This window comes from Lacerta agilis, chromosome 12 (genome assembly GCF_009819535.1).
Source record: "Lacerta agilis isolate rLacAgi1 chromosome 12, rLacAgi1.pri, whole genome shotgun sequence".
Lineage (NCBI taxonomy): Eukaryota > Metazoa > Chordata > Lepidosauria > Squamata > Lacertidae > Lacerta > Lacerta agilis.
In genome coordinates, this window is record NC_046323.1 from 12156695 (window position 1) to 12183955 (window position 27261).

Below are 27261 nucleotides of genomic sequence, written 5' to 3' on the forward strand. Positions count from 1 at the left end.
ATATCGAAAGTAAATCAGGATGAATGCAGGATAAATGCTCATTGTCATATAACCTCCCTGCAAACAAGTCAGTACAAATGCTCAATACGGATTAAATACAATCTCTGTGTAAGCTTTTTGCCAGGAAATCAGGATGAGTGCTGAATAAATAGGGTGTCTAGAAGAGACCTGAATTAAGGCAACCCTGAAAATTTATTCTGAATTGGATTTGAAAGTATCTGCATAACTGAGCTTTTGAGTGACAGAAGAGAGAGTTCGGGGTTTTTTTTTTTTTTTTAAGGACTTCAACATTACAATGGTACATTTGTGCCAAGGGCTGTGGATTTGCTTCAAAATGTATTGAGATACCTGTCCTGAGCAGCCCAATGGCAGAGCAGTCTTAAGTGAAATCTAGCAAAAGATGTGAAAGGAGATTCCCCCTCCCTCCCTTTGTGGCTTATATCTGCATATTTAATCATTCTTATCCTCACCCAAACCTTTAATATCTTACTGAATTGAGTCATTCCATCTAGTACAATGAATTTCAAATCTGATTTTAAAACCCTGCGTGCCACAGTCCATTAAGCTTTGAACACACCGTCTCGCTTCATCTCATACATTACTTACATTCACTTACACGGCTGCCTTTTATGTTAAAATCTCTTGTCGCAATCTGATTGCTGATTGCTACACCATCCAACTTCCCCTGCACAATGAAAGACCTTAGTCTTACATGGGAAACTGCCTTATACCAAGTCACAACACTGGACCATTGTGCTCAGTATTGTCTCTACTTGGTTCATCAACATCTCTTCTGGGTTTCAGCCAGGATGTCTTTCCCATCCCTAGATGGGCTAAGATTCAACCTAGGAGGTTTGGGGTTCTCTGTCCTGGAGATGTGGCCCTTTCCTAAAGGAAAGGAAGAGCAGCATATGCCTCCAAACTAGATCAGTTGTCTCCTAACCGAGAACAATTTCGTTTTGAGAAGACAAGGCATCCACTGTAGCTCCTCTTCCATGGATTGAAAGATCTGCCAAACTGGACATTCACATGATGCCCACCTGTCCACACCAACCTATTCTAGTTATTCATGACTTAAAGATGTATTGGGGGGGGGGCATAGGGCATATTTGGTCAAGCTTCTTTGCCTGGGTGAAATTCTATTCAGTTGAACCTCTAGTTACAAAGTTGACATTTTTTTTAGCAATGCCCCCCTAGTGAGCCTTCTTTTGTTCACTTTTTATTTCGAGGCAGTGCACACCTATGTTCGTGGAACTGCAAACCTTTCCAGTCATGTGTTACTCCAGTCAATTCCCACATATGAATGTGGGGAAAGATGATGGTGTGTAGCCTGGTGTGAATTAATTTGTAGCCTGGGGGGATTACCACAGCGTGGACTGTCCCTGAGAACCGTAGACTGTCCCCGGGACAGGTGAGGGTGCTGATCCCTTATTTTCAAATCTGAAACTTGACAGCTATGTCATGAATATATAAGTGAATATTTTCTAGGGGTCAAGGGGTTTGTTGCTCCTATGTTTTAGGTTTATCCTCTCCTGAATTCCAGTTTGGGTTGCTCACTTGTTGGGGCAGAGGCACAACAACAGCCTCCACCAACGCCTTGGAGGCTTTTTTCGTTTAGTTAAAAAAAAAAGATGACTCAAATCAGAGACTCCTCTTATGCCCGGATGGGAATCCCGGGATATATCTGCAGCCATTTGCCCCTGCAACGGCGGCTTCCCACCAGCAGGTGGCGCGGCACCCGCCGCCGCCTCCCCGTTTCCCGCCAAGGTCAAAAGCAGCCGCTTCCCCCCCGGCGCCGTTTTGTCTATGGTTCTTGTAAAAATAATATTAATAATCATGACGTAGGCGGGGTGTCCGTTTGGGGAAAGGGCAACGCCCCTTCTTCGCCTGCCTGTGCCTCGAGGTAAAAGAGCTCCGCTTCCTTCTGCGCCGGCGCGGGGCTGGTAGGAACCAAGTGTAGCCGGAACTTAGTTTCTAGAGCGTGTCGGGGGACGGGCGGAAAGGTGGGGGGGTTTTTTCTGACGAACTCCCCGTCGAAGAACGCGGCGGGCGTGATGTCGCGCGCGGGGCTGCTGTGTCGGTTGGGCTCGCGGCTGCTGGCTTCGGGAGCAGGGATTCGGAGCGGGTACGTGCGCGTGCGCGCTCTCTCATCCGTCGCCGGGCGCTGGTTTTCCCCTCACAGACACCCACATCCCGTGACCCAAATAAGGGGCTCCCGTTCCCTCAGGCAGAAGTTCCACAGGTGAAAGCGGGCTCCCCTCTCCGCACGACTCGTTTTACCTGTTGGGTTTCTGCCTGTTAAACGCAGCAAGGGAAAAGGAAAAATGTGGAGAGCAGGGGGTAGAGTTTCGTTGAAGCTTTTTGGAACCAAGTGTTGGAAACTTGAGATAGGAAAGCTGGGAGCTAAAGGGCACCTGAGACCTGGGTTATGGTCGAATGTCTAGGCGCGCCTTTTTACATATATATATAACAAAGCTGACAATGAACGAACTGCTGCCAAAATATTGTGTTCGTTTTTCACGTGGTTCAGTCCTTCCCCTGCCCGCCCCCCTAATATTCCTAAGAGGGTCTCTTCTCCAGTCTTCAAAGAGGAGCTGGAAGTGAGGAGGCAGAAAAAAGCTCCCCCTTTCCCTCTACTCTGCAGCTTTAATCTGAAATCTTAGGCGCAGGAGTTCAGAAACTGCTCGCACTAATGAAATGCCCATGGCAAAGTGTGCCTAGGACAATGGGAGTTTCGAAACACTGCTTGAAACTCACTTTCCCAAAGTCCATATTGTGTGTCCCCCATATTGTGCCCCCCCATCATGTTGGGGACGGGGAGAGAAAGGGTGTGCACCTGTAGTAATTTGTGGTGCTCTACTTTTCTAAGTTGTGGACAGGCCATTGAAAGGTTGTTTCAACCCTCAACAACAACAACAACAACAATTTATTATTTATACCCCGATCATCTGGCTGGGTTTCCCCAGCCGCTCTGGGCGGCTTCCAACAGAATGTTAAAATACAATAATCTATTAAATATTAAAAGCTTCTCTAAACAGGGCTGCTTTCAGATGTCTTCTAAAATTCTGGTGGTTGTTTTTGACATCTGGTGGGAGGGTGTTCCACAGGGTGGGCGCCACTACCAAGAAGGCCCTCTGCCTGGTTCCCTGTAACTTGGCTTCTCCCAGCAAGGGAACCGCCAGAAGGCCCTCGGCACTGGACCTCAGTGTCTGGGCAGAACGATGGGGGTGGAGATGCTCCTTCAGGTATACTAGACCGAGGCCGTTTAGGGCTTTAAAGGTCAGCACCAACACTTTGAATTGTGCTCAGAAACGTACTGGGAGCCAATTAGGTCTTTCAAGACCGGTGTTATGTGGTCTCGGCGGCCGCTCCCAGTCACCAGTCTAGCTGCTGCATTCTGGATTAGTTTTAATTTCCAGGTCACCTTCAAAGGTAGCCCCACATAGAGTGCATTGCAGTAATCCAAGCAAGAGATAACCAGAGCATGCACCACTCTGATGAGACAGTCCGCGGGCAGGTAGGGTCTCAGCCTGCATACCAGATGGAGCTGGTAGAAAGCTGCCCTGGACACAGAATTAACCTGCACCGCCATGGACAGCTGCGAGTCCAAAGTGACTCCCAGGCTGCGCACCTGGTCCTTCAGGGGCACAGTTACCGCATTCAGGACCAGGGAGTCCTCTACACCTGCCCTCCTCCTGTCCCCCAAGAACAATACTTCTGTCTTGTCAGGATTCAACCTCAATCTGTTAGCCGCCATCTATCCTCCAACCACCTCCAGACACTCACACAGGGCCTTCACTGGTTCTGATTTAAACGAGAGGTAGAGCTTTGTATTATCCACATACTGATGAACACCCAGCCCAAACCCCCTGATGATCTCTCCCAGCAGTTGCATGTAGATGTTGAAAAGCATGGGGGAGAGGACAGAACCCTGAGGCACCTCACAAGTGAGAGCCCAGGGGTCTGAACACTCATCTCCCACCACCACTTTCTGAACATGGCCCAGGAGGAAGGAGCGGAACCACTGTATAACAGTGCCCCCAGCTCCCAACCCCTCTAGACGGTCCAGAAGGATGTTATGGTTGATGGTGTCAAAAGCCGCTGAGAGATCCAGCAGAACTAGGAAACAGCTCTCACCTTTGTCCCTAAGCCTGCCGGAGATCAGCCACCAGTGCGACCAAGGCAGTTTCAGTCCCATGATGGGGCCTGAATCCCGACTGGAAGGGACAACTGTCGCACCTCTATGCTCCTGCCCCAGCGGAGCCAGCCCAAAGTCCCCTGTCGCTCACAAGCAGTGCAAGCAGGAGTGGAGTCAGGGATCTCTCAGCTGGGAAGCGGGGGCTTCCTGCTTCACAGCTGAGAGCAGCCTGATCCGGATTCTACTCGCATGCAAGCAGGAGCGGGCTCAGGGCTCCCTCAGTTGGGATGGGGAAGCACTTTAACGGAGCCCCCATCCTGCTGCTGGCTCATGCGAACGGGTGTCAGGTCAGGGGTTCCATAAAACTGCTTGGCTGAGGCAAGGGCAGCAGCACGCTCCTCAGCCAAGCAGTTTAAAGAAGCGGAGGAAGGAAAAGGCTGTATTGGGACCTCACTGTATATTGCCCAGGCCTAGCATATACCTATTTTGAAACCCGTGTTTTATTCCCTTCCTTGGTTAAATTGTGATGTGTGAAGGAAACTTTTTAAGATGTATGCTATTGTATCAGCTGGTGTTTTGCAACTACAGTGGAACCTTGTGTGTTACATACCGTCCTCCTTACGAATGCTTCGGGTTACGAGCTCCACTAACCCGGTATGCTCCCGGTTGTGACCTTTGCCCTGGGATGCTAGCAGAAGTTGCGCACCTGCAGCAGCGGGAGGCTCCATTACCGAAAGCGCACCTCATGTTATGAGCGGTTTTGGGTTACAAACAGACCTCTGGAACGGATTAAATTCTTAACCAGAGGTACCACTGTACATTGCTTTGCTTGTATGGCCCTAAGCCTGGGACCATTTTCTCTGTTAGCCAATGAAAAGGTATTGTTCAGGCAGCTGTAGGCGACGGGCAGAGTTGGGCACTTCACATATGCTTCTTCAACTACAGTACTGTATTACAGTATAACCTGCTCCCTCAGGTAAAGAGATAGAACCTGTCTGTCCACCTTAATAAAGCAGTGTTTCTCCTTGAAATTGCACCACAGATTTAGCTTATTATATTGGCTGCATTATACTCTCCAAGGAACTTTGAATATTTTTGTAAGTCTGCTGCTTTCCCATTTGCCAATTTACTAAATAGGTTTCCATCAGCAATTCTTTCTGCCTTTCTTACAATTTCATTATCAGCCTACAACAGTTAGGGTAATGCACTACATTCTTCCATTTCTGCAATGTCAGTTGGGTCGCAGCCCACATGCTTTGGAAAGTTTTAACACAAAAGCGCTTATAAGGCATGCAAAAATTCTAGTTAACTCCCATCCTACTGCCCTTTAATATGGTTGTGAAACATGTTAGTATAATGTTCTGGAGAGCACAATTATTTGCCAAGGCCTCTCAACATGCTTTGTAATTCTGCATTTGGCATCTCAACCAGAGCTTTAAACATTGATAATCAACTCTGCTCTTCCTGTCCTTGCTTTTGGGGCATGTGCTGGAGGTGTTTGCCAGTCTGGGATTATTATTCTTGCCTACCTGTATTTATGCTTGGCAATACCTTGAAGATAACAGGGTATCAGAACTGAGAATTGGGAAGTGCTATTGTGCATATCTCATTTTCTAAACCATTTTTATCTTCTGTTTGACAGTGGTCTGTGGTGTGTCACAGCTAGGCATATTACTGACAATTCCACGTGGTGGGATGAGCACCTTTCAAAAGAGAATTTCGAGTTCCTTAAGAAGCATACAGCGGAAGAATTCAAAGCTCAAACAGCCAGTAAACTCTGTCCACTAAAAGATGAACCCTGGCCTTTGCATCCATGGGAGCCAGGTTTGTATATGACAGGTTGGGAAACAAAAGCAAACCTATGTCCAATACTTGAGCCTGTATTTGGATTCCTTAAAACACAAATGCTTTTAAAATCAGTGAGCTGGATTCTAGTCCATTAAGGAAGCAGCACATGTAGGGCATAAGAGTTATTTTCCCTTGCACCCAGTGCAGGTGTGTAAACATTCAGCATGCCAGGCCATTATGAGAACTGGGAAGTTCCTACCAATTATTATTATTATTAGGCAGCCCTGTATCAGGAAGTTTTTAATGTTTCATGTTTTACTATTTTTTATATGTGCTGTAAGCCACTCAGACTGGCTGGGGAAACCCAACCAGATGGGTGGGGTATAAATACTATTATTATTATTATTATTATTATTATTATTATTATTATTATTCCAGCTAGCCTTTTCCTTTTTCATCCCCCACCACCAAGGACCACATGTTCCAAATCTGTAGTCCTTTATTAAATGAATCTATACTGGCTAGGAATATGGAATACATGCACAATCCTTTTGTTCCCTATTGTGGTGCCTGTGTGAATACCTGCATGTGCATAACACAGGGGAAAGGGCTCTGTCGTGCCACAAAGGGGTCCCTCTGCACTCGGGCATTGGGTCTCCAGTGGATTTGATTGAGCCCTTTGTTTTTCAGGTGTTGTCCACGCTTAGATTCCCAGAACTTTTTCTTCATGGACTTCTCCCTGCCCTGCCACGTCCAGTCCATCCCTTCAACCTTCTGGGCAGAATGCCAGGTTCTAAGAATGATGGCGCAGCCACTTCTCTTGCCCTCCACGGCTGATGCTCCCATCATTTCTCCCAGGCATGCCATGAATCACCTGAATGAAGCTTGTAGACCACTGGTGGTTTGTGGACCACAATTAGGAAACGCTCGCAAAAGGTCATTTAATATTAAGTTGCAACCGTAGCCCCTTTCATTCACTCGGCTTTGGTACTAAGCTGCCAAAAATACATAGCCTGTATGCAAAAGTAAATATTTGTTTGCTTTTTACTCCTATGATGGGCCCCTCTTATGAATAAAATGCAGGCTAGTAAGCAAATGTGGGGAAATGTTCCCAGCTAGAAGCTTCTTCCTTTGTAGTCAGTATGGAAGCAGAGTGTTCTGTCCCTCTTTCACCAGCCACTACACACATCTGAGGAAATTCCATGTGCTCACCTGTATGGAACACCAAAAGGTTAAATAAATGTTTAGCTAAATAGTTAAAGGGGCTGCTTTCACTTTTAAACACAGGTTCTAAAAGAGTTGGACTTATTGCATTAAAGTTGGGGATGATGCAATTGTGGACCAAGAAAGGTGAAAAAGTGCCTGTCACATTACTTCAGGTAAGGCAAATACTAGTCTTTAAAAACCATATGAAAGGTTGAAGAAAATAACATGCAGCCTGTCTTCTAGATTGTATATTTAGGATCTGGGCACTATCCTAACTAAACTGCTCCATTAGTTGTAGCAGCACAATGGAACTTCCTTGCCCCCTCCTCCCCTGTGCCCCTTGCAGGCTTGTGAAATCTGTTTTGGCTCTTGTTTTGTTTTGCTAGAACTCTGAAGTGCAATAATCAGAGCTACTGTAGATGCAAAATAAGTATTGAGGTGGAGCCAGACAAAAAATATGGCTTAAGAAACAGACCTGGTTGCCTCCTTTCCCCCTCACCCCATCAACAATAACCTGAGATTACCTGCAGATACAAGTGCACATCTACAGTTAATGCAGTTCTCTGAAACTGGACATTATAGAAAGTTGTCCTGATTCATGTTCATCCTTCTAAACTGTTGGCTGTGCTATATATCTTGTTGTTGCTTTTCAAATTATATTTTACTATGTTGCTAACTACCTTGAGGCCATTCACAGTGAAAGGTTGGGTATAAATTCTAAAAACAAATGCTGACTTTCAATTCCCCTTTATAAAGGTTAAAGGTTGCAGTACTGCACTGTGTACAGCAGGGGTTGGCAAACTTACCCGGCCTCAGGCCAGTTCCTCCGGCGCCAATCGCCGGAAATAGCTTGTGCATATGCGCACGGGCCTCTGCAGACCCGGAAGTGCGCCAGAAATGACGCTTGTGCATGTGTACAAGCTATTTCCGCCGCCACACCGACCCGTAGATGGGCAGCCGCAGCTGGTAAGAGCAGGCGGCGGGGGTTGTCAGGGGCTGGATAATTGGCTCGCGTGGGCCGGATGCAGCCCGCGGACCTTAGTTTGGGAACCCTTGGTGTACAGCAATTCACTGCTGATTCATTGTTGTTTGTATAAGAAAGAAATTAAGCACTTGAAGCTGGAAGGGTTATTTCCAAGGGCTTACCTGAGGTTGAATTAGCAAATCCCTATTAGATTATTTATATAACGATGTTACACTTTTTATATTTGTCCTATATTTAAGATTTTGGTGTAGTTTTGGTGCATTTCTGTTCTGTTGACTCTAATAAATGGTGATGAGGATGTTATTCAACAAAATATGTGTACGGGTTTTGAGATTACTTTTACCATTCTGAGTCGGCTCTTTTTCCTTGAAGGTTAGAGACTGCCATGTATTAAAACATATACCGAAGGAAGAAATGGATGGAAAAGATCCCTTTTTGCTTGTTGGAGGGAAAAATGTTTCGCAGTTTCATGTAAGTCTACTGTGTTGCTTTTTGTGATAGAGTATCAGTTTTCATCAACTTCTTCTATAGAGTGCATTTTGGTGTGTGGTGTGCCTCTATATTTAAAAGTCTGCCCTTTTTATTTTTTTAAAATTGCTTGCACGCATCACTGTTTGCTGTCACTTCTTGAATATGTGATTTCTCCCTACTCTTTACCATTATCTGAAGGCAGGGGATTTTTGCATGGGGGACAGGGGGAGGGGGATTCCCTGGTCCCAAATGGGGTAAGTGTGCCTCTAAAGGGCCAGGTGTTCAGCCTGGGAGTCATTATGGACTGTCCATGGAGGTACGGGTCAATTCTATGTCAAGGTTGCCTACCAGCTCCTTCTGGTATGTCGGCTGAGACCCTACCAGCCTGCGCCCTGTCTCGCTATAGTGGTACATGCTCTGTTCCTAAAAGATTTCCATTTAACACTGTTCCTAAAAGATTTCCATTTCTGATCACAATTAAAAGTGTTGGTGCTGACCTGTAAATCCCTAAATGGCTTCAGGCCTGAATACCTAAAAGAATACCCCCACTGTTGAGGCGAGTGGAGGATTCAGTCCTGCTGGGTGCTGCTTAAACACACATTTGAGAAGGGGAAAAGGAGACACAGCAAGTCCTTCTGGCCTCTCCCCTCCTGATTCCAACATTTCCCTCTTATTTAGGTGTATTCTCCAATTCTCTGCTTCCTTTTCTTCCCACATGCGTGTGCATGTGCAGGCATTGGCTTTTTAGCTCCTACACAGCTTCTTTCTCATTTATCCTTGGACAGAAACACAGGGCTAATTGAGACAGAAGGATTTGGTTTCTGGGGAGGCATTATTATTACCTTGAGATGGAGGGGGGGGGGACTGCCAAGGATGGAAGAATTTCCCCCCATCCTGTTCAGCCTCCTTTTAATCATTTTTCGTTCCTGTTTAAGAAAGCAAGCATGCTACCTTACTGTGAAAAACAAAAAGATCCAAGTCACCCTTTATACCAAAACACACACACGATGGACGTAAATAACTATTCCAGCAGATATGTACCAGTCTAGAGCATCTGTAGTGAGACCATGCATGGAACCATTTATTGTTTTCACTTTTTTATTTTGTGTGGGGTTTTAGTTATTGTTGTTTGCTTTTATTGAGGGAGGGGAGATGTGTCTGGGAGGAGAGGAGCTGGGAGAGCAAGGGGGCTCCCAATCACTGTGGTCCAGGGTAGGGGGAGCATGGTGTGGCAGGTCGAACAGGCCAGATAAGGGGCACACGGCACAGGCAGTTCCTAGTAGCAGTGAAGGCAGCAAAGAAAGCATACTTTGCTTCCTCTGTTGTGTCCTCTTGGTGGCATCCAGCAAAGCTTTTCCACGTAGTGTGGGGTCTTTTACACTCTGGCCCAAAGGAGGTGACCGAACTGGCGGTAGCTTGCTGTGACTTGTTTGCAAAGCATTTTGAGGCCAACATCGCTTGCATCCACTGGGATTTACTTACTTACTCACTCACTCCACTGTTATAGCAGATGGGTCTCATGGGATGTCCAGAGAAAAAATGTTGTGTGGGATATAAGAAAGTGCTCTATCAATGAGCCAAGGTACCATATTTTCTGTTAATCGTTATTAAGCTTTTTTGCCTCGTTTTTAGCAACTGTTCTCATTTACAACTTTGAATCTCTAGTTTAATCAATATTTAGGTTTTATAGATCTCTTTAGTGTTCATTGATTGTTTTGAAAATGGGTATATGTGGAAATAAACCTTTAGCTCTTCAGGTGTAAACTTGCTCCAATTTGGAAACAGAACTAAATGCTTTTGCTTTATAGATAATTTCCATCTTAATATTGATGTAAAAAGTTTCAACGACATTGGTGTGTGTTTGTGTGTGTTTATGAGATGGGTTAAGGCCTCACAAGGCCTTAACTTGGAATTGAGTTATCAATTTTCAAATAATATGTGTGGAATCATAGAGTGTGTGTATACTGTAGCATATTTGATTAATTGGTACTCAGAGGAAGCAGCAACAGACAGCCATACCCAGTCTCACAATGCAAAATTTGTGATCTATCATCCCCATTCAGCATGCGCTACAATGCAGAATCAAAACTCTGCCTCTTGCAGATACTGGCATTTCACTGTATCTACCCTGAAAGATCAATAATTTCTTGTGGGCAGAAGATTCTACACTGCTGTCTTGTAACAGCTTCTGGAAATGCCTGAATGTGCAAGAGATATAATCCTGCAAGTAGATGCCTTTGATGCCTAGAGCCTCCAGGTGTTTGTTGCAAGAGCTAGAGATAAACTATGCCTTTAAATTTACAAAAGCTAAGTGCATCTAAGTTTATAGCATAACTGGGACATATATGCTTCATGCCCTAGCTCATTGGGTAAATGTTATATGTTTGTGAAATGACACATACCAGTAAGTTAAAGCAGACTGTCATTATTGAGTACACTTAATATAGTCAATAAAATAGTTCCAGAATTTGAAGTGATTACCTGAGCTATCGTCTGTCAAACATCTTGATGGAATTTTCCTTCCTATGTTAGATGTGGTATAAAGCTGGAATCGGATACATGGAGACAAAGAACCTAAAAGGTTTTTGCCTCTAATGGCTATCTTTTCAGTTCTTTAATTATTATTATTTATTTTAATTCTACTCAAGAGTTTATTATATCTTCATTCAGACTCCCCCCCTTTGTTTTTACTTGCTGTTCTGAAAGAGGATCCATAGATACATATAATCCATATAAACTCTTTTAATGTATATATGTGTTGTAGGATAATTTATTACATGTTTTAAAGTTGTTGCCAATAACAGCTACGTTTGCTGTCTAAATAACAGTTTTGAAAGGATTGTCTTAAGAAATTAGCTATGTTTTATTGTAGAAACTCAACACTCCTATCCTAAACACATTCTTTGAAAATAAGTTCCAGTGACCATCGTGGAGCTTACTGTAATGATGTGTTCTTAGGACTGGATTTTAATTATTTTTATAGTAGCCATTTGTGTGAGAGAGAGAATCTCAGGAAGGTGACACTAACAAGTGTTTTAACCTTCGTCTCTAAAACAGTATTATAAAGGTTTATCAATTTTATGCAGTTTGCACACAAAATGATAAGCAGGGGGCGTTTTCAGGTGGGGCAAGATGCTGCTGCTGTATAACCTTAAAATTGTCCTTTTGAACTCCTCTGGAAGTTCAGGAAGGCACCTTCATTGGGGAAAAGGAAAATTGCAGATAACTTCTACAACGCTGACCACCTGACAGATGGTGATTATCCAAGTGTGTCGCTCCTGTCAGTCATGTAAATTGCTTTCTAGGGGAAACCATTTAAAGCACAAAACTCTGCAATACGGCTTCTTGCATTTTCAGTTTTCATTCATTTTACTTCTGTTTAGTTGATAGATTGAGAGAGAGACAGACAGAGAGAAAGACTGACTCGGGGGCAATTTCAGAATTAATCCACTATAAACCACTTATAAACTGTGCTTCCTATGTGGTTAATAATGAAGTATCCTTGTGCTAAAGATTATAGACTCTAGTATGTTGAATTAAAATTAAAAACTTGCAAGACTTCGTTCTTTCACCATTTTCATTCTGCCTCTGTGGTTGTCCATGCTTTATTGAACCTTTACGCATCGGCAATTTTTAAAATAATATTCTTCATGTAAAACTTTGTGGTATTAGGTTATTATTTGAAAAGTCTCCATATTATAACTGCACACTTTTTCAAAATTTGGTTTCTATCCATGGTGTTAATGCCCTAAATTATAGTTAATCTCAGCTGTAGCTAGCTTCATAAACTAGGCTTTGAAGTTGCTGTGTTTTAGTAAGGCATAGTTTACAATAAGCACAGCCTGTCTGGGATCAGACAGAATACTAAGCTGTGTTTAGTTGATCAAGGAAGCAAAAGCTTTCCAAACTCCTTGTATTTGCACTGCGGGGAGTGGGTAGCACACAGGCCTAAGGCTTTCACAGGGGCATTCCTGTAACACTAAACAAGGCCACATTTTGTCTTGTGTAGTTAATAGAAGGTGGATTTAGACAAGCCAAACCTGGTTTGAAATCCCCACAGCCTTAAAGCTCATTGGCTGACCTTGATTTTTTTCCTATGCTTGATTATGCATTATAATAAAATAAAATAAAAAATTTATTTTAATAATGAATAACAACCACTTCTTTAAAACTAAAGATTTTGCGCAGATGTGTATAGGCTCACACACTGTGAAACAATTATGAGACATAGGGACTCTAAATTTTATCAAGAAGCAAGGCCTTAAAACCACACAATTATCATATATTTTAAATTGTTTGAAGCATTCGAGGATTTTCAATGTAAAGATTCTAATTTCTTAATATTTCTCTCATTGTTATGGGTTGCATTTCTTACAGAAAGGGAGCACTATGATGGAGTTGTGCAGAACCGTTGGCATACCGCCAAAGGAGAAGATTTCAACATTTAGAGTGTCGGAAAATGCCCTCATTAAGCCAGGTAATCTATGCAAAATGAAGAACCGCGGAATATAATTTTGCACAGTATTTTCTCTTGGTAAATCAGAGCCATTGTGCAGAGCTGACAATGTTTTGAAGTCCTAAGGTAAAATGGAGCAAATCCTATGCATGTAAAAAGTCGAATTATTATAACCATACATTTCCCGCAGAGAAAGTCATGTTATCTGAAATGGCTGCTACCTTTTTTAAAAGCATTTTAAAATATATTTTTGTTTTGTTTTGTGGAGGGTGTTTCAATTGGGGGAACAGGGAAGCAGGCAGTTTTTGATGCCTCCCCCTGCAGGAACAAAGGGAATTGCTAAAAATTGCATCTTTTACCATAGCATGATGGATCACTCTGGGCCCATCGCAGCAGTCCAGAAATGCCTGATATGCCTTGGACTTTGTCCAAACAAATAAAAATAATGATAATAGGCTTAACTTGATTACCTTCCTTCCCCACCAGGTACTCCCCTGTATGCTGCTCACTTCCGTCCTGGACAATATGTGGATGTCACTGCAAAAACGTAAGTTTCCTCCTGCAGCTATTTATGCGCCAGGATGTTTTTAACCACTTCATTTTAGATAGTTATTAAATTTTTAAGGTGAATGCACAAAGTGATTTACAAGAAAATATTAAAACGAAAAGTATTAGTAAGCCAGAGAAATAAAACAAAATGAGGGAAATATTTTTCAATGCCACTGGAAATTTTCTTTTGTGGTATACTTGGAGCTTGTGTCTGTATCAGGCAGAAAAAGAAAAACTGCTCCCTTAGTGTGGCCGCATACACACACACACACACACACACACAAGGTTGTGATGAAATTGCTTTTCGATTTTTATCCCTTGAAAAGGACTATTTTTGGCTGTGAGTGTAATTCATGGTATTTCTTTTAAAAGCAAGAAGGAAATAAAAACAGGCCATCCAGATGAAATGTTTAAGTGGACACTTGGTCTTATGACACCAGGGATTACTACAGTTGATTAAAGTTGACAGAGCTGTCTTCTTTGAAGTTTGCTTCCTTCAGTTCGTGAATCTCTTGCAAGGAAACATTCCTCTTTTTTTAAAAAAAATTATTTATGATTTTCATTTATATACATTTCAGTAGTAGTTTAACAATAAATCAAACATTTCAAAACTCGACTTCCTTCCTCCTCTGGCAATTTCATTATAGTTTTTGTTGAATGTTGAGATGTTTATTTTCAGGACTCTCAATAATTTTTGTAATTGTATTTAAAAAAACAAACAACAACCACAACAAACTATTTTAATGTTATATCTTAAATTGTTATTATGATCCCTGGGACCTTAGGGTGAATAAGTAATAAATTAAATTAAGAACAAAAACTGGAATTTACTTCTGAATAAACCTGCATATGATTGTGTTGAAAGTCCTTAACATTTTCCATACAAGAAGCTCTTGAAAGACAGTGCCTTATACTGGTGTAACCTATTGAAAACTAATTTCTGCTAACTTGCAGAAGTGATCATTTTTTAATTCTAAAGCCCAAATGCAGCTGCATACTTTATGTCTTAATAGACCATTGAGTAGCAGTCTGAAAATTAAAGGTTAAACAAACATGTTTGTGCTGTTCTACTTTGCTTAAACAAATGCTGTTGAAATATGTACATAAGGTATTTCTGTAATGATAGGTAATTATGCTGACAACTAAAGAAATTATCGTGTTTTATAGGCAACTTTGCCTCTTTTCTGTATTTGAGTATTTCCTATACTTCTAAAGCAAATTGATTTATGCTTAATTTATACTCAAGAAAATGTCGTTTTGGCAACATAATTTTATTAATACCACCCATCTTGGGAGAAAGGAGTACATACTCTCTAAACAATGGGTTGGATTAAGATTAAATCAATTGAGATTGTTTGTTACACTTTACTACCACTGTAAAAGTTGAATTTAAGTTATTTATATCTAACCTGCCCCATTGATACCTGTGGGACTGGAATCTAACTTAGTCTGCATCCAACCTAGTGTATTGCTTAGTCTGGGTAGTTAAAGAGCTTTTCAGTTGGAAGGTTTGGAATCCTCAATGGTCCACTATCACATTTTTCTTTTGCAAAATACTCCATTCCAAAACCATCCTGCATCTGTTCTGATCTTAACTCCATTGTAGCAAATCCAAGTGTCCAGGCCAGGGGTAGTCAGCGTGGTGCCTTCAACTCCTTATCATCCCTGATCGTTGGTCATGCTGGCAGGGGCTTGATCTAGGTCTGCCTCAGATTTTGGATAGATGAGTTTCATTTGTTGATCATTGGTTGACATCTGCTGTACAATAGCATTAAGTGTGAACCCATTGATTCTGCTGAGACCCTTCAGTGGTTTTCAGTATCATCCACTAAGATACCCTTTCAGGCTGATTTATAGGACTGTGGACACTGTTTTATGGTGGTTCTGCTTCTACTTCACTGGAAGGCTTCCAGAGGTGATCTGGCCTAGTGGGGCTTGCATGTGGGATCCATGCTTTAACATTGGAAGCAAGTCTTGTTCTATGTGGCTTGCACCAACTTTGTATTTAAGCACTAGTCTGGTGCTCATTGGGTGGCCAGGAGTTAAATGCAGGTGAGTGAGTGGGCTGGCTGAGGAGAGAGGAAGTGCTCTGTTCCTTCTCTGCATGAAGCATTGAAACCAAGTGGCATTTTTGAACAGCATTCTATGGGCGCCTTATACTGAAACTGCAACCCATGTTTTGGGGAAATTACCTTTTTCAAGTGGGTTATTTCAAAACTGATTTGACTTGGCCTTATCTGCTTTAGAATTGGCAAAGGCTTCCAAGGAGTCATGAAAAGATGGGGTTTTAAAGGCCAGCCTGCTTCCCATGGCCAGACTAAAACACACAGACGACCTGGAGCCATTTCCAATAGCGTAAGTATTTTTAACTGAGTTACTGTGACTTTGTCATTACGAAAAGACAAATGTTTAGAAAAAGTTTCTTCCAGTGAATGTAGACATTTCATTAAACAATGAGCTCTCTACGTTGAACAGTTTATTGGAATCCTACATAGTGAGCATGACACAGGTCAATAAAACTTTGAAGTAAATGTGCATAAGTGTCAAGCTGTTTTTTTAAAAGTAGTACTTATGGCATGTTGTTAACACAATACCTGCTTTGGTTTTGATGCTGAATCTTATTTTCTCTTATTTTACCCTTGTTCACATTCCATATAAGAGCACTTCCATGGTCGATGCCTAACTTGTATCTCGTATTTTTGAGACAGAAGGTTGCAAGGGTTTTCAAGGGAAAGAAAATGCCAGGGAAGATGGGAAACGTCTTCAGAACAACGGTGGGACTAAAGGTGAGGTGCATGTCCTTTATTTGCCCCTTTGATAAAGTAGCTTCCTATTGCATAATCACCCCCACGTAATAGCAAACATCACGTTTTCTTCTTAAATATCAAAGAGGCAAACCCACAAAGGCGTGAGGAGACGGTCATTGCTGTTAGCATGGAGGTGAAATAAGGGCCTTTCCCTCCCTCTCTCCCTCTTGCTTGCCTTCTGACAACAGCATTGCTTCAGGGCAGGGGGAGAAAGAGGACTTCTCTGACCTGCATGGGCTACTGATGGAGCTGGGGAAAGGGGACTTGAAATCGCCTGAGGTGGTGACCCTGCCACTGTTGAGGCACAGGTCAAAGTACCAAAGTGCTTCCTCAGTACTCAGTGCAGCCCTGCCTGCTTGACAAGTGAGGCACAGCTTGCCTGGGAATGCTGATGGTGCTGTTCTGTTGCTGTGTAAAGAGGATGTGGAGCTGCATTTTCTTTCCCCCACAAGATATGAAAGTTTGCAGAAAGACTCTGCAGTTAGCACAGCAAGTAGTTTTAAAAACCACCACAGAATGTTTTGGTTTCAATGTGGTCATTTTAATCTTTCAGGTGTGGCGAATCAGCGTGAAACACAACATCATTTATGTACACGGTTGTGTTCCAGGTCATAGAAACTGTTTAGTAAAGGTAAGTTTGGCTTCACACTGTTGCATAATGTGACAACGCAGTGCATTCAATGACTGCTTTGGTCAGCCTTGATTTTATTGTTTCTTCCACCTTGTGCCATGTACAACAATGTGTGGTGCTTTCGTTTCCACCAGCCTTTTCCAAGCTGGTGCCTTTCAGATGTTTTGGACTCAAGTTCCCATCATTCCTGACAAGTGGCCATACAGGCTAGAGGTGATGGATGTTGTAGTCCAGAACATCTGGAAGGTGTCAGGTTGGGCAAAGAACTCTTTTTAAATTGCAAAAACACTCCTTACATTGTGAATGGATACTGGCAAGTATTGAAAGTTGCCACAGAAGAATACAAAGTGAGGTTATCAGTGGTTGGTCAGGTAAGACCTTTGCAAAGGAGCCTGTTAACAAGCAGGATAGCTCTTTTTTCCATTATCATTTTTAATTTGGTACTGTGGCACATGCTAGGAAAAATAATAGAAATTGGATTTTCTTCTGAAATCAAATCTCACAGCATTGAATAATATGGTGCTGGGTGCTGATTCCTGTGGCCGTACGATGTTATTACATTTTTAATACTAAGCATTTTTCAGTTGGCTCAGTGTTTGTGCAAGAGAGTTCCTGAGAACCAATAGAAGCCACTATTGATTTCCCAAAGGAAGATCAGTTTGTGATTATTTCCCAACAGAGACGAAATAAAAATGCTTGTTCCTTGTGTTACCAAAGGAACACCCATTATTTGTGAAGGGCACACCAACATCTAGTTCATCTGCTTACAAACATAGTGGGAAAATGCTGAGCCAAGCCTTGTTATACTGCCAGTGACATCTGACTGCATGAAAATAATTGAACTGCACTCTGAGTGCAGTTGTTGCAAGCATCATACAATGCTCTGCAAGTCAAATATTGACTTATTACACCATATTTATTTCGGTGCTGTCAAATCCTATCAAGTGCAAAATTGCATGTTTCCCATATATATCAGACATGCTACCAACTTTTTTTCCCCTTCACAAATCTGTTTTCTGTTTGAAAAAACTCTTTACTATACAAATGACACTGAAAGCAGGAACTAGGACAAGCAGGTGATGAGAGAGAACTTTGTGAAACTGACTGAGCTGCTTTTAAAGACTCCATCACCATCAGGGTGACTGTATAGAGCAGGGGACTTCCAAGTCGGTTTGGAGACAGGGGCAGAGGTTCTGAACATGTTCAAAGGCTGTTACTTTGCCTTGAAACATACTTAAAGGGCCTGGTGCTAGAGGACAACTTTAGCTTGACAAGTGTCATCTAATGAAGTGACTGGGGTATGACATGCATGTGTAGCTTGATTGTGAGGATGCAGCTATATTCTATTGCAGTTTTTGGGGTGGATGAAATCGATGGGACCTAGTCAAGTAGGACAAGATGAACTGCCCTATTTTCCTTGCACATTATCCTCAGCTAAAGTCATAACACACTAGTCTCTTAAGTCCTGTCTTACTGATTCTGTTCCTCTAGCAATGGAGAATACACAATAAATGTTAATTGTGGAGAAACTACAGGAAGTGAAAAGAGATGAGAGCCGTATTGGCCCCACACTCCATTGGCCACACCCTTAGCTCTTATTTGCATTAAAATTTGGCTCTCCCTCTTGCCAGTCTTTCATGCTCCCAGTTTTGTGGCAGAAATATGTGCTGTTGGGTTCATTTTATGTGTAACCTATATAACTAGAGAGAGTGGTTCTTTGAGAAGTGTGGGCATCCTCGGCCCTTTCCTTGGAATTCTTTTTTTGTCCAGGAACTGCTTAAACAATATCCTTTTGGTGTGAAATTGTATATAAATGAAAGTCGCCACTGTCTTGTGTGCATAAAAAGCGCGGCTGCAGAGCGTTGGTGCCTCTTCGTTGGTTGTTTGGCAACTATTAAGCTACTGTGCACTTTAGCAATGTACATTTATAAAGAACATTTTCCCCAGTAGGCTTGAAATCACCTAAGTGAATAGCATCGAGATCTTTCTGAAATGCTAACATTGCAATGGCTCTTCTAATTAAGGTTTTGCCCTTAGTTAGGGAATATGTCATCCAAAAGCATGTTTCACTTAAAAGAAAGTCTTTTATTTATTTTAAATCAAGTAAAATTTTCAGTAAGCAGTTATGTTTGGGGCATTCGCAAAAACTAAAACCATGCTAACAATTCAGTCTATAACATACGTTTGATTCCTGGCTGTGCTCCCATTGCCAGATTAAGCAGAATAAAAATATTAAGAGTAATAGTGTGCCATTTTGTGTCTGCCCTACAGTTTGTTATGTTCAATTTTCATCATGATCACTCATGCCGAAGGCTGGGATTTTTCATCTATCTTTCCTACTAGGAGCTTCACCTGAGCTCATCATGTAGGATATATGCTATGGAAATGTCGCACTTCATTGCGGACTGTCCTGCCTCTGGCTGTTGTAACATAATTTGATGGCAAATTGTGGTGCACATAATTTTGACTATGCTTAGAATGTAATTGGGGCATGTTCTTATTCCCCCCCCCCCGATCTCTAAAGCATGTTATGTAATTAAAACAAGGAAATTAATTAATGTAAACTGTAGGATTGGGAAATGGTGGGCACACAAACTCACCTGGGACAGTTTCTTCACTCTTGCAGGGTGCTTTTTCCTCCATGGCCCTTAGCCTAGGAGCAGTTGAGAACAAAGAAGTCTTGCAGCATTCAGTGTCCCTAGTGCTTTTTATATCTAACATTTTTACTGAGGCAAAAAGATTCCAGTCTTGCACACTTTGGGGAAAAGGTACTTTTTTTTGCTATGTAAGTGTCTTGGAATCATGTTACTGTTCATGCAAAGTACTGATTCAGCCTGGAGCTCTGCTAAACTGCAAAGTGGTCTGTGACTTCACCCTAGCATTAAGCTTGCTACATGCTCAAGCAATTTTTTGCGGATTATGTTCTGCTGAGCTGTAGCTGTTCAAAGTTGAGACCTCTGCTATCATTAGCACAGCATCTTGCATGTGCGCTTCCCTAGGTGTCTACAAGGCATTAATGTACTGTTTTGCAAAACCGTGACCCAAAACACATTTTAAACATTGAATACCTGCGCCCCATTTCTAAACACATACCTGCTGTGTGATCTTTTTTAGTTTGTTGTTTCATATTTTTTTTTAAAAAAAGATAAAGCTGTAATTTAGAAAGACCATGGCAAAACAAGTATCTTTCTGTGTGTCTACCTGGGTCCCTTGTGGAAACACTGATGGCGTTGGCATACACACACACACACATTTTGTCAATACTTTATTATCTATTTTGGTTGACATTAATGCAGGTATTAAAGGAATTGGTAACATTCGTGCTTGTAGCCAGGCTGACCATTTCACGATTAAACATTGTGGGAAAGCTGAGCCCCTCCCCTGATTCATTTATCCAAAGGCTAGCCAGGCTCATTTTTTACCCTGTGACACAACAAATAAAAGACCCTACAAGGCACCCACCCATCACTGTTTCCCCCAATTGTCTCTTAAAGGACAGCAAGAGAGAGACTCTGTTGTATGTGTTCATGCCTCTGGAACACATAAATGTAATAATCATGGGATGAGCTCGTCTTATGGGTTGATAAATAGTTATAGAACAAGAAGCAAGAGTATAGTAATAAATGGACACTTCTCACAGTAGAGGAAACTGAGAAGTGGGATTCCTCTGGTCATCCATATAAGGATCAATGTTCTTTAACCTGCTCATGAATCAAATGTAGTTAGGAGCGAGCAGTGAAGTGGCTGCATTTGCAGATGACCGCAAATCATTTGGTTGTCGTTCTTTAATGCTATGGGTTGTCTTCAAACAATCTAAGTACAGTGGTACCTTGGTTTACAACCACAATCCATTCCGGAGGTCCGGTTGTAAACCAAAACAGGTTGTAACCCAAGGCGCGCTTTCGCCAATGGGGCCTCCAAAAAAATATGGGTTGTAACCCCCCCCCCCCCCGCAAAAAAATGGGTTGTAATCCAAAAAAGGGACACACACTTCCGGGTTTGACGTGGTTGTAATCCAAAACGGTTGTAATCCAAAATGGTTGCAAACCAAGGTACCACTGTATTTAAAGGTAAAGGTAAAGGGACCCCTGACCATTAGGTCCAGTCGCGGATGATTCTGGGGTTGCGGCGCTCATCTCGCTTTATTGGCCGAGGGAGCTGGCGTACAACTTCCGGGTCGTGTGGCCAGCATGACTAAGCCGCTTCTGGCGAACCAGAGCAGCGCATGGAAATGCTGTTTACCTTCCCGCTGGAGCGGTACCTATTTATCTACTTGCCCTTTGACGTGCTTTTGAACTGCTAGGTTGGCAGGAGCAGGGACCGAGCAACGGGAGCTCACCCTGTCGCGGGGACTCGATCCGCCGACCTTCTGATCAGCAAGCCCTAGGCTCTGTGGTTTAACTCACAGCACCACCCGTGTCCCTAAACACTATTTAGCTCAGTGTAAAAGATGAAATATTTCATAGGAGGCTTTTTTTTCCTTCTGTGCTCTCATAAATTTTAGGTTTTTTTCTATTAGGAGGAAAAATGATGGAAAATTGTTGTTTAAGCCCCACTCCAAGGTTTTTTCTCTACAACTACACCTCCGATCTTTCTGCTTGGCTGCTTTGTTGTCCTCTCTGTCACATTATGTCTAATGACAAACTTCTTTCCTCCCAAGTTCTCATCTCACGTTACACTTTCTTTATCTAGTTATTCCAACTGGTGCTCTGAGCAATAGTTTTGTGTTTTGAATCCTAAGTGAATTTTTGCCCACTTTTCATTATCAACCCCTCTTGCGCTTGTTGTGTTTTAGGTCAAGGATTCGGCTTTACCAGTTTACAAAGATGACTGCAAGAATTCACCATTCCCAACTTATTTCGCTGATGGCGAAGAGCAGCTGCCTGATGAGTTGTTTGATGAGGAAATTTTTCAATTCACTGAGCCCTCCATAACATTCACTTAACTATTGACATCCTGACATGCAGGCAGTCTTCCTGTCAAAAATGTCGGTCCGAAGACATAAAGCAGGAAAATCCTCCCAAAAAAGTATCATCTGGCACCAACCTGCCCACATGACTCTGGACAACCAGTTATTTTTGTTGCGTTTTCTTCATTGCAACAGACGCCGAAGGATGATAAGCAGAGATATAGTGACACAGCTGATTGACACTTGCAAAAAATAATTCAAAACTTCCAAACTGATAATACATGTGTGTTTATATTTAGTGTATATTTATCTCTATCATGTTATGAAACAGATACGTGTGTCTGTTTTTTTCCCTTTCTTCAGCAGAAAATTGGCTGTTGTTATTTGCTTAATATAAAAAATAACGATTTTTAAGTTCATTCTGCCCCTGTGCATGAGCAGTTTGGGGAAACACAGGCTATGCGTGCTTCAAGAGAGTTTGTCACCTACATTGTAGGAAGCCCCACACTCCCAGTGGTGGCTTCCTTGGCTTTCCCTACTACAGCAGATCTGACAGCCAGCAAGACGAGTCACTTTTTTTAATGGTACATCTGTATGGGCATCGGCTGTCGAGAGTTGCTGAAGGGAAACCCACAGAGAAAGCAAATCCAGTGACTGCTGTTCACATACATCTACATAAACAAATTCAGGGATCCTCGCATATTCAACAAGAAGGATGCAATGAATAAGAGTGATAAAATAATTTCTTTCCGATTTCTCCCAGTTCAGACTGAAGTATATACGGTGCTCTGTGTTTTCAGGAACGTAACACAATCTTGTGAGCAGTTCCCCTCTTCTGATGTCCCCTAGCAACAGGAGCAGGGAAAGAGTTGGTTTAAAAAAAATTAGTTGTCAAGTTTGCCTGTTTGCAGTTCACTCATAAGTGCTTCAGATGGCAATCCTGGCTACCCTCAATTACCTGAAGATTGCACTCATACGAGAGAAAGCAATTGTTCTCCATCAGTGCTCATCTCTAAATCCCAAATCTGTCACATTAATAAATGTCCAAGCTGTCTACTTTGATTTGGAGTTGTACTGTGCCTTTTCACTGAGATACAATACCATATCAACCACCGTTATTCCCTATCAAAGTGCACGTTTTTAATACAAGTTCCTAACTAATTATTTCACATGAGGTACTCTATCTTATTAAAAAAATAATTGCTTGTTTATAAGCATGATGAGATTTTAATTTTTTAAAAAACTATTTAAAATCCCACATATTAAATATAAATTATGTTTTGAAAGTATATTCCTGATCTATTAATCTAAAATGAAGGAAACCCCCATATCGTTTGATGCCATTGTTGTTTTGGAGTATTAGTGTTAATTAACGAGATTTTGCAGCCATGTCCCATAACAGCAAACCGCTGTCCCCCTGCTCCCCAGTTAACTTTGAATATGTTGACTTCCAAATCTTTCTTATTAGCAGATGCAACATACATATTCATAAGGGTGATAATTGTTTAAAAGCATTATCTGCTGGCCTGCAAGGATGTAAGGCAGAATAGGATGGTGACTTGAAAAAGTAGAACACTGATGTAACAGATTTGCTTCCCAGCAAGGATTGAACTAGAACTCCCATCAACTGCAAGCATGACCAATGGTTCAGGATGATGGGAGTTGTAGTATGGAGGGCACCATGTTGACTACCTCCATAGTACAGGTCCTTGCTCAATGCCAAGAGGTGTGCTTTCTTGTTTTCTGGCAGCTCCATGTAATCTCCCTGTAATTTACTATATTTTGTCTGCTGTACTATATTTTGCCTCTCTGCTGTTTCCATTCCTTGGTTTCGGAAAGTATAAAAATGTCCTTGGAGTTGCTTCTGTAATGGATAAAAGTGATAAATGTTGAGCAAGATAGAAATTGGGGGTACCAAAACTTTGATCAAGCAAGCGATATTCTTTACTGGATCACATGTTGCCATACAGAAGTCAAGAGCAGCAGAAAAGTAACGGTAAGTCAATACTGGGGCTTACACTGAGATTTTCACTGCCACCAACTATGGGTATTTCATTCCCAACTATGCTCAGTAATCTTGGAGGCTGGCCTTGTTCACATGGCACACTGAACCATAGGTTTAAAACAAACTATGGTTTAATGCGGATAGTCACATGGTTCATTCCCCCCCCCCCCCAACAAATGGCAAGTGCTAGTGATTGGTTGGTCTTTGCTTCCTACAAAAAAAAAACTGGTTCAGACAACAGGACAATCCGAATTCTGGCTTGTTTGTGGCACAGCAACAGAAAAAATGGAGGTGTACCATGGAAACCATAGTGCCGGTGCATATTAAACCATAGCTTATTTTATACCGTGGTGTAACAAGATGTGGCAAACTGGGCCAATATTAAGAACATGAGACGAGCCTGCTGGATCAGGACAATGTCCTCTCTACAGCCCAGCATCCTGTTCTCACACTGGCCGAAAGTTGGATGTGAGGGTAACAGCATTTCTAGCAACTGGTATTCCTAAACGTTGCAGCTATTCTGTCATCTTCTCTTAGATGTAGTCTGGATCAAGTATGCTAGCTCTCATCCTAAACCTTTGTCGGGTTGTCTTTAGATGTCTCCAGTGCCTGCCAGTCTCCTGACTTCTCACACTGTGTTTCCCTTCCAGAGCTGAGAACAAGTATTTGCTGTTGACAGTTCCAGGCACATTGTAGACAGGCAAAATTTTCAGAGCTGGTAACGGCTTGATAATAAAAAGGCTGTAACAGGAAGAATAAATAGCCTTCCTTTATTCCTTTTTGGCAATTGGCAGCCACATCTTCAGGTTTTAATTTCTAGCCCCAAAAAGAGACACGGAAGTGCCTGTGGACTGATGTTTTCCACCCTGGTGGGTTTTTGCTTCCTGTCACCTTTTGCATTTGCCTTCGAGTCTAGATTATGGGCGCATTGATATAGGATTGAGAGGAAGGCCCTTCCATCGCCCTTAGCTAATTCATGTAATTCTAACAGACACTGCTAATCCTGGCAGTCAAGCACTCAGTGACTCCCGGCAAGCAATTTATTTCTTGCTGCCTCTCAGCTTTGAGAGATTCTGCTTTCCCATCATTTTTTTGCGTGCAAAAGAATTGGGGTGCTCCCATTTCACATGGGCTGCTTAGGAAAGACAGGAGCTGTCATTCAGCAATACAGAATGAGCAGAGATGGGCAGATGACAGGGCCTTAATTGCGTAATGGCAACAATGATCTTACCCAAACAATTCCAAAACCCTGAAGCTGGTCTGGCTGGCTGGTCTGTTTTTAATATGATAATGAGGAAACGCCAGTGTTGATGGCATAGTCTATGTACAGGCAAAAAAAAAAAAAAGTGGAACCCCAACCTGATGCATATGCAGCATTCATTACTTGCCTCAGGCACAAATTCAAACCCAATCAACACGACATCCATTACAGAATGAATGAAGAAATAAAATAAAATAAAAAAATTCCTTCCAGTAGCACCTTAGAGACCAACTAAGTTTGTTCTTGGTATGAGCTTTCGTGTGCATGCACACGAAAGCTCATACCAAGAACAAACTTAGTTGGTCTCTAAGGTGCTACTGGAAGGAATTTTTTTTTTATTTTGTTTTGACTGGCAGACCAACACTGCTACCTACCTGTAGAATGAATGAAGGACTAGGATAGCTTGGGCCATGTCATGGGCCAGGAGTCAGCTTCACCTGCTGAACAACCGGCTGAAGGCAGAAAGCAGAGTGACCACCTGCTGCTGATGAGCCATCAAGGACTCTGAGGTGGAGGCGCTGATGAGAACAAGCTGGCTCCAGCTTTCTTAAGCAGGGCTTCCAGCCTCAGTCAGTTGCTTTGAACAACGTTTGTGGTTCTTGGTCCGGCCTTGCTGCTTTCTGCTCCTCTTGGGTCATCGGATACCTTGACCCCTGGACTTTCTGACCACATGAGCTGCTATAGGCCCGACTTTAGGACTGGACCTGACTTTGCTTACCGACTCTGCCTCCAGGCAAGTACCCTTTGTTTATTTATTTTAAAAAGGTTTTATTGGGGCTTTTTGTGTTGCAAAGCAAACAGATAAAGAGGGAACGGTATATTTTTGCCTACACTTTCAATTTGTAGTCTTTTTCACGGTTTGTGTTTGGTGAGAGACCTTTTTGTCATAAACATCTTGCAGTTGGGGGAAGGGTGGGGATATTGTTCTTTCGTTCTACTGTTTTGCCTGTTCTTAGTGTAGGGAGGGTTGTGTCAGCATCACACTGGTAAGTCCTTTGTGTATCTATTTTTATTGATATTGTGAGAGGTTAAGAGTTCCCAAGCTGCTTGAGAGTAAGTAACCTATGAGTTCCTTACAATGTTTGTGTGTGTTCTCCTGGAAGGTACTTAATAGGGCAAGTTCTGGAGTTGCTTCTATTACCTGTTCTGTTATTTTGGAAATTTCCAGAAGGATTGGACTTGAGGGAGCTATGTGCCTATTGCAATGCAGCCTCTCCAGCATTTAGATGAAGTTCCTGGCTGTGTCTGCTAGCTTCTGCGGTGTTAGGTACCATCTATATATGTTTAGGGTGAGTTCTCTATTTGAATGGTGGTTTAGACCATAGTCTAGACCACTGGATGTGGTTTAATTCATGTCTTATGTGTCCTGCTCCCATTGGCTTTTAAGGTGGTCTGTAGTGTCTTGGAGTCGTATTTTATATATTGTAGAGGCCACCCCTTTATTATTTCCCTCTGTTGTTAGGAGGAGTTTCTCAAAGCTAGCCAGTGGCTTGGTGGCTGCTGTTTTGGTTGCTGGTTTGTTTAGGAAGGCTTGCAGTTGGTGGTGGGTTAGCCTAGGGTATTGGAGTGTCCCCTAGTTTATCTTGTGTTCCCTGTATTTTTATGGGGTTGTCATTTTTGTAAAAGTTGTTTACCCTTCTGAGACCCTGCTGGTTGGCTGGCCTCACTCCACTGGGCTCTGCAGCACAGGACTTCGACAGGCCAGACTGAAGAAATTTGGACCATTTTTTAATTATTTTACTGTGGTCATTTACCTGTTTATTCGCATTTTATTGTTAACCAGGAGGCAGACATAGAGGAAGGGTCATGTCAGTCTACCCTTCCATGCTTAGAAATGTGAAAGTTTACTTCTGAAATATTTATTATTTTATTAAATAAATATGCATCCCACCCTTCCTCTCAGAGGAGCCCATGGCAGCAAGCAAGAAGTGACATAGCATTAAAAACTTATTAAAAATAATTCCCGTGCAGATGCTGCCTGGGGAAAATCTCTTCTTAAAAGGCTCGTTGAATAAAGCATGTGCCTAAAATGCTTGCTTTTGAAGTGGACCATTA

General features: G+C 42.3%; 1 protein-coding gene across 1 annotated transcript; it reads left to right on the forward strand.

Moving 5' to 3' along the window:
* The first annotated feature begins 1998 nt into the window (after positions 1 to 1998).
* MRPL3 (mitochondrial ribosomal protein L3) lies at positions 1999 to 23002 on the forward strand. The gene is made up of 10 exons (XM_033165566.1): positions 1999 to 2125; positions 5781 to 5962; positions 7214 to 7305; positions 8490 to 8588; positions 12966 to 13065; positions 13531 to 13591; positions 15840 to 15948; positions 16302 to 16379; positions 16954 to 17031; positions 21827 to 23002. The coding sequence occupies exons 1-10, from the start codon at positions 2055 to 2057 to the stop codon at positions 21974 to 21976; spliced, it is 1020 nt and encodes a 339-aa protein (XP_033021457.1). The 5' UTR covers positions 1999 to 2054; the 3' UTR covers positions 21977 to 23002.
* Positions 23003 to 27261: the final 4259 nt, after the last annotated feature.

Bases quoted from the DNA above. Each gene is read 5' to 3' on its own strand.
- MRPL3 (XM_033165566.1), top strand. From the start codon at position 2,055: ATGTCGCGCGCGGGGCTGCTGTGTCGGTTGGGCTCGCGGCTGCTGGCT. The intron at 8,589-12,965 runs GTAAGTCTACTG...CATTTCTTACAG, and splicing joins AAAATGTTTCGCAGTTTCAT to AAAGGGAGCACTATGATGGA. The intron at 13,066-13,530 runs GTAATCTATGCA...CTTCCCCACCAG, and splicing joins AAATGCCCTCATTAAGCCAG to GTACTCCCCTGTATGCTGCT.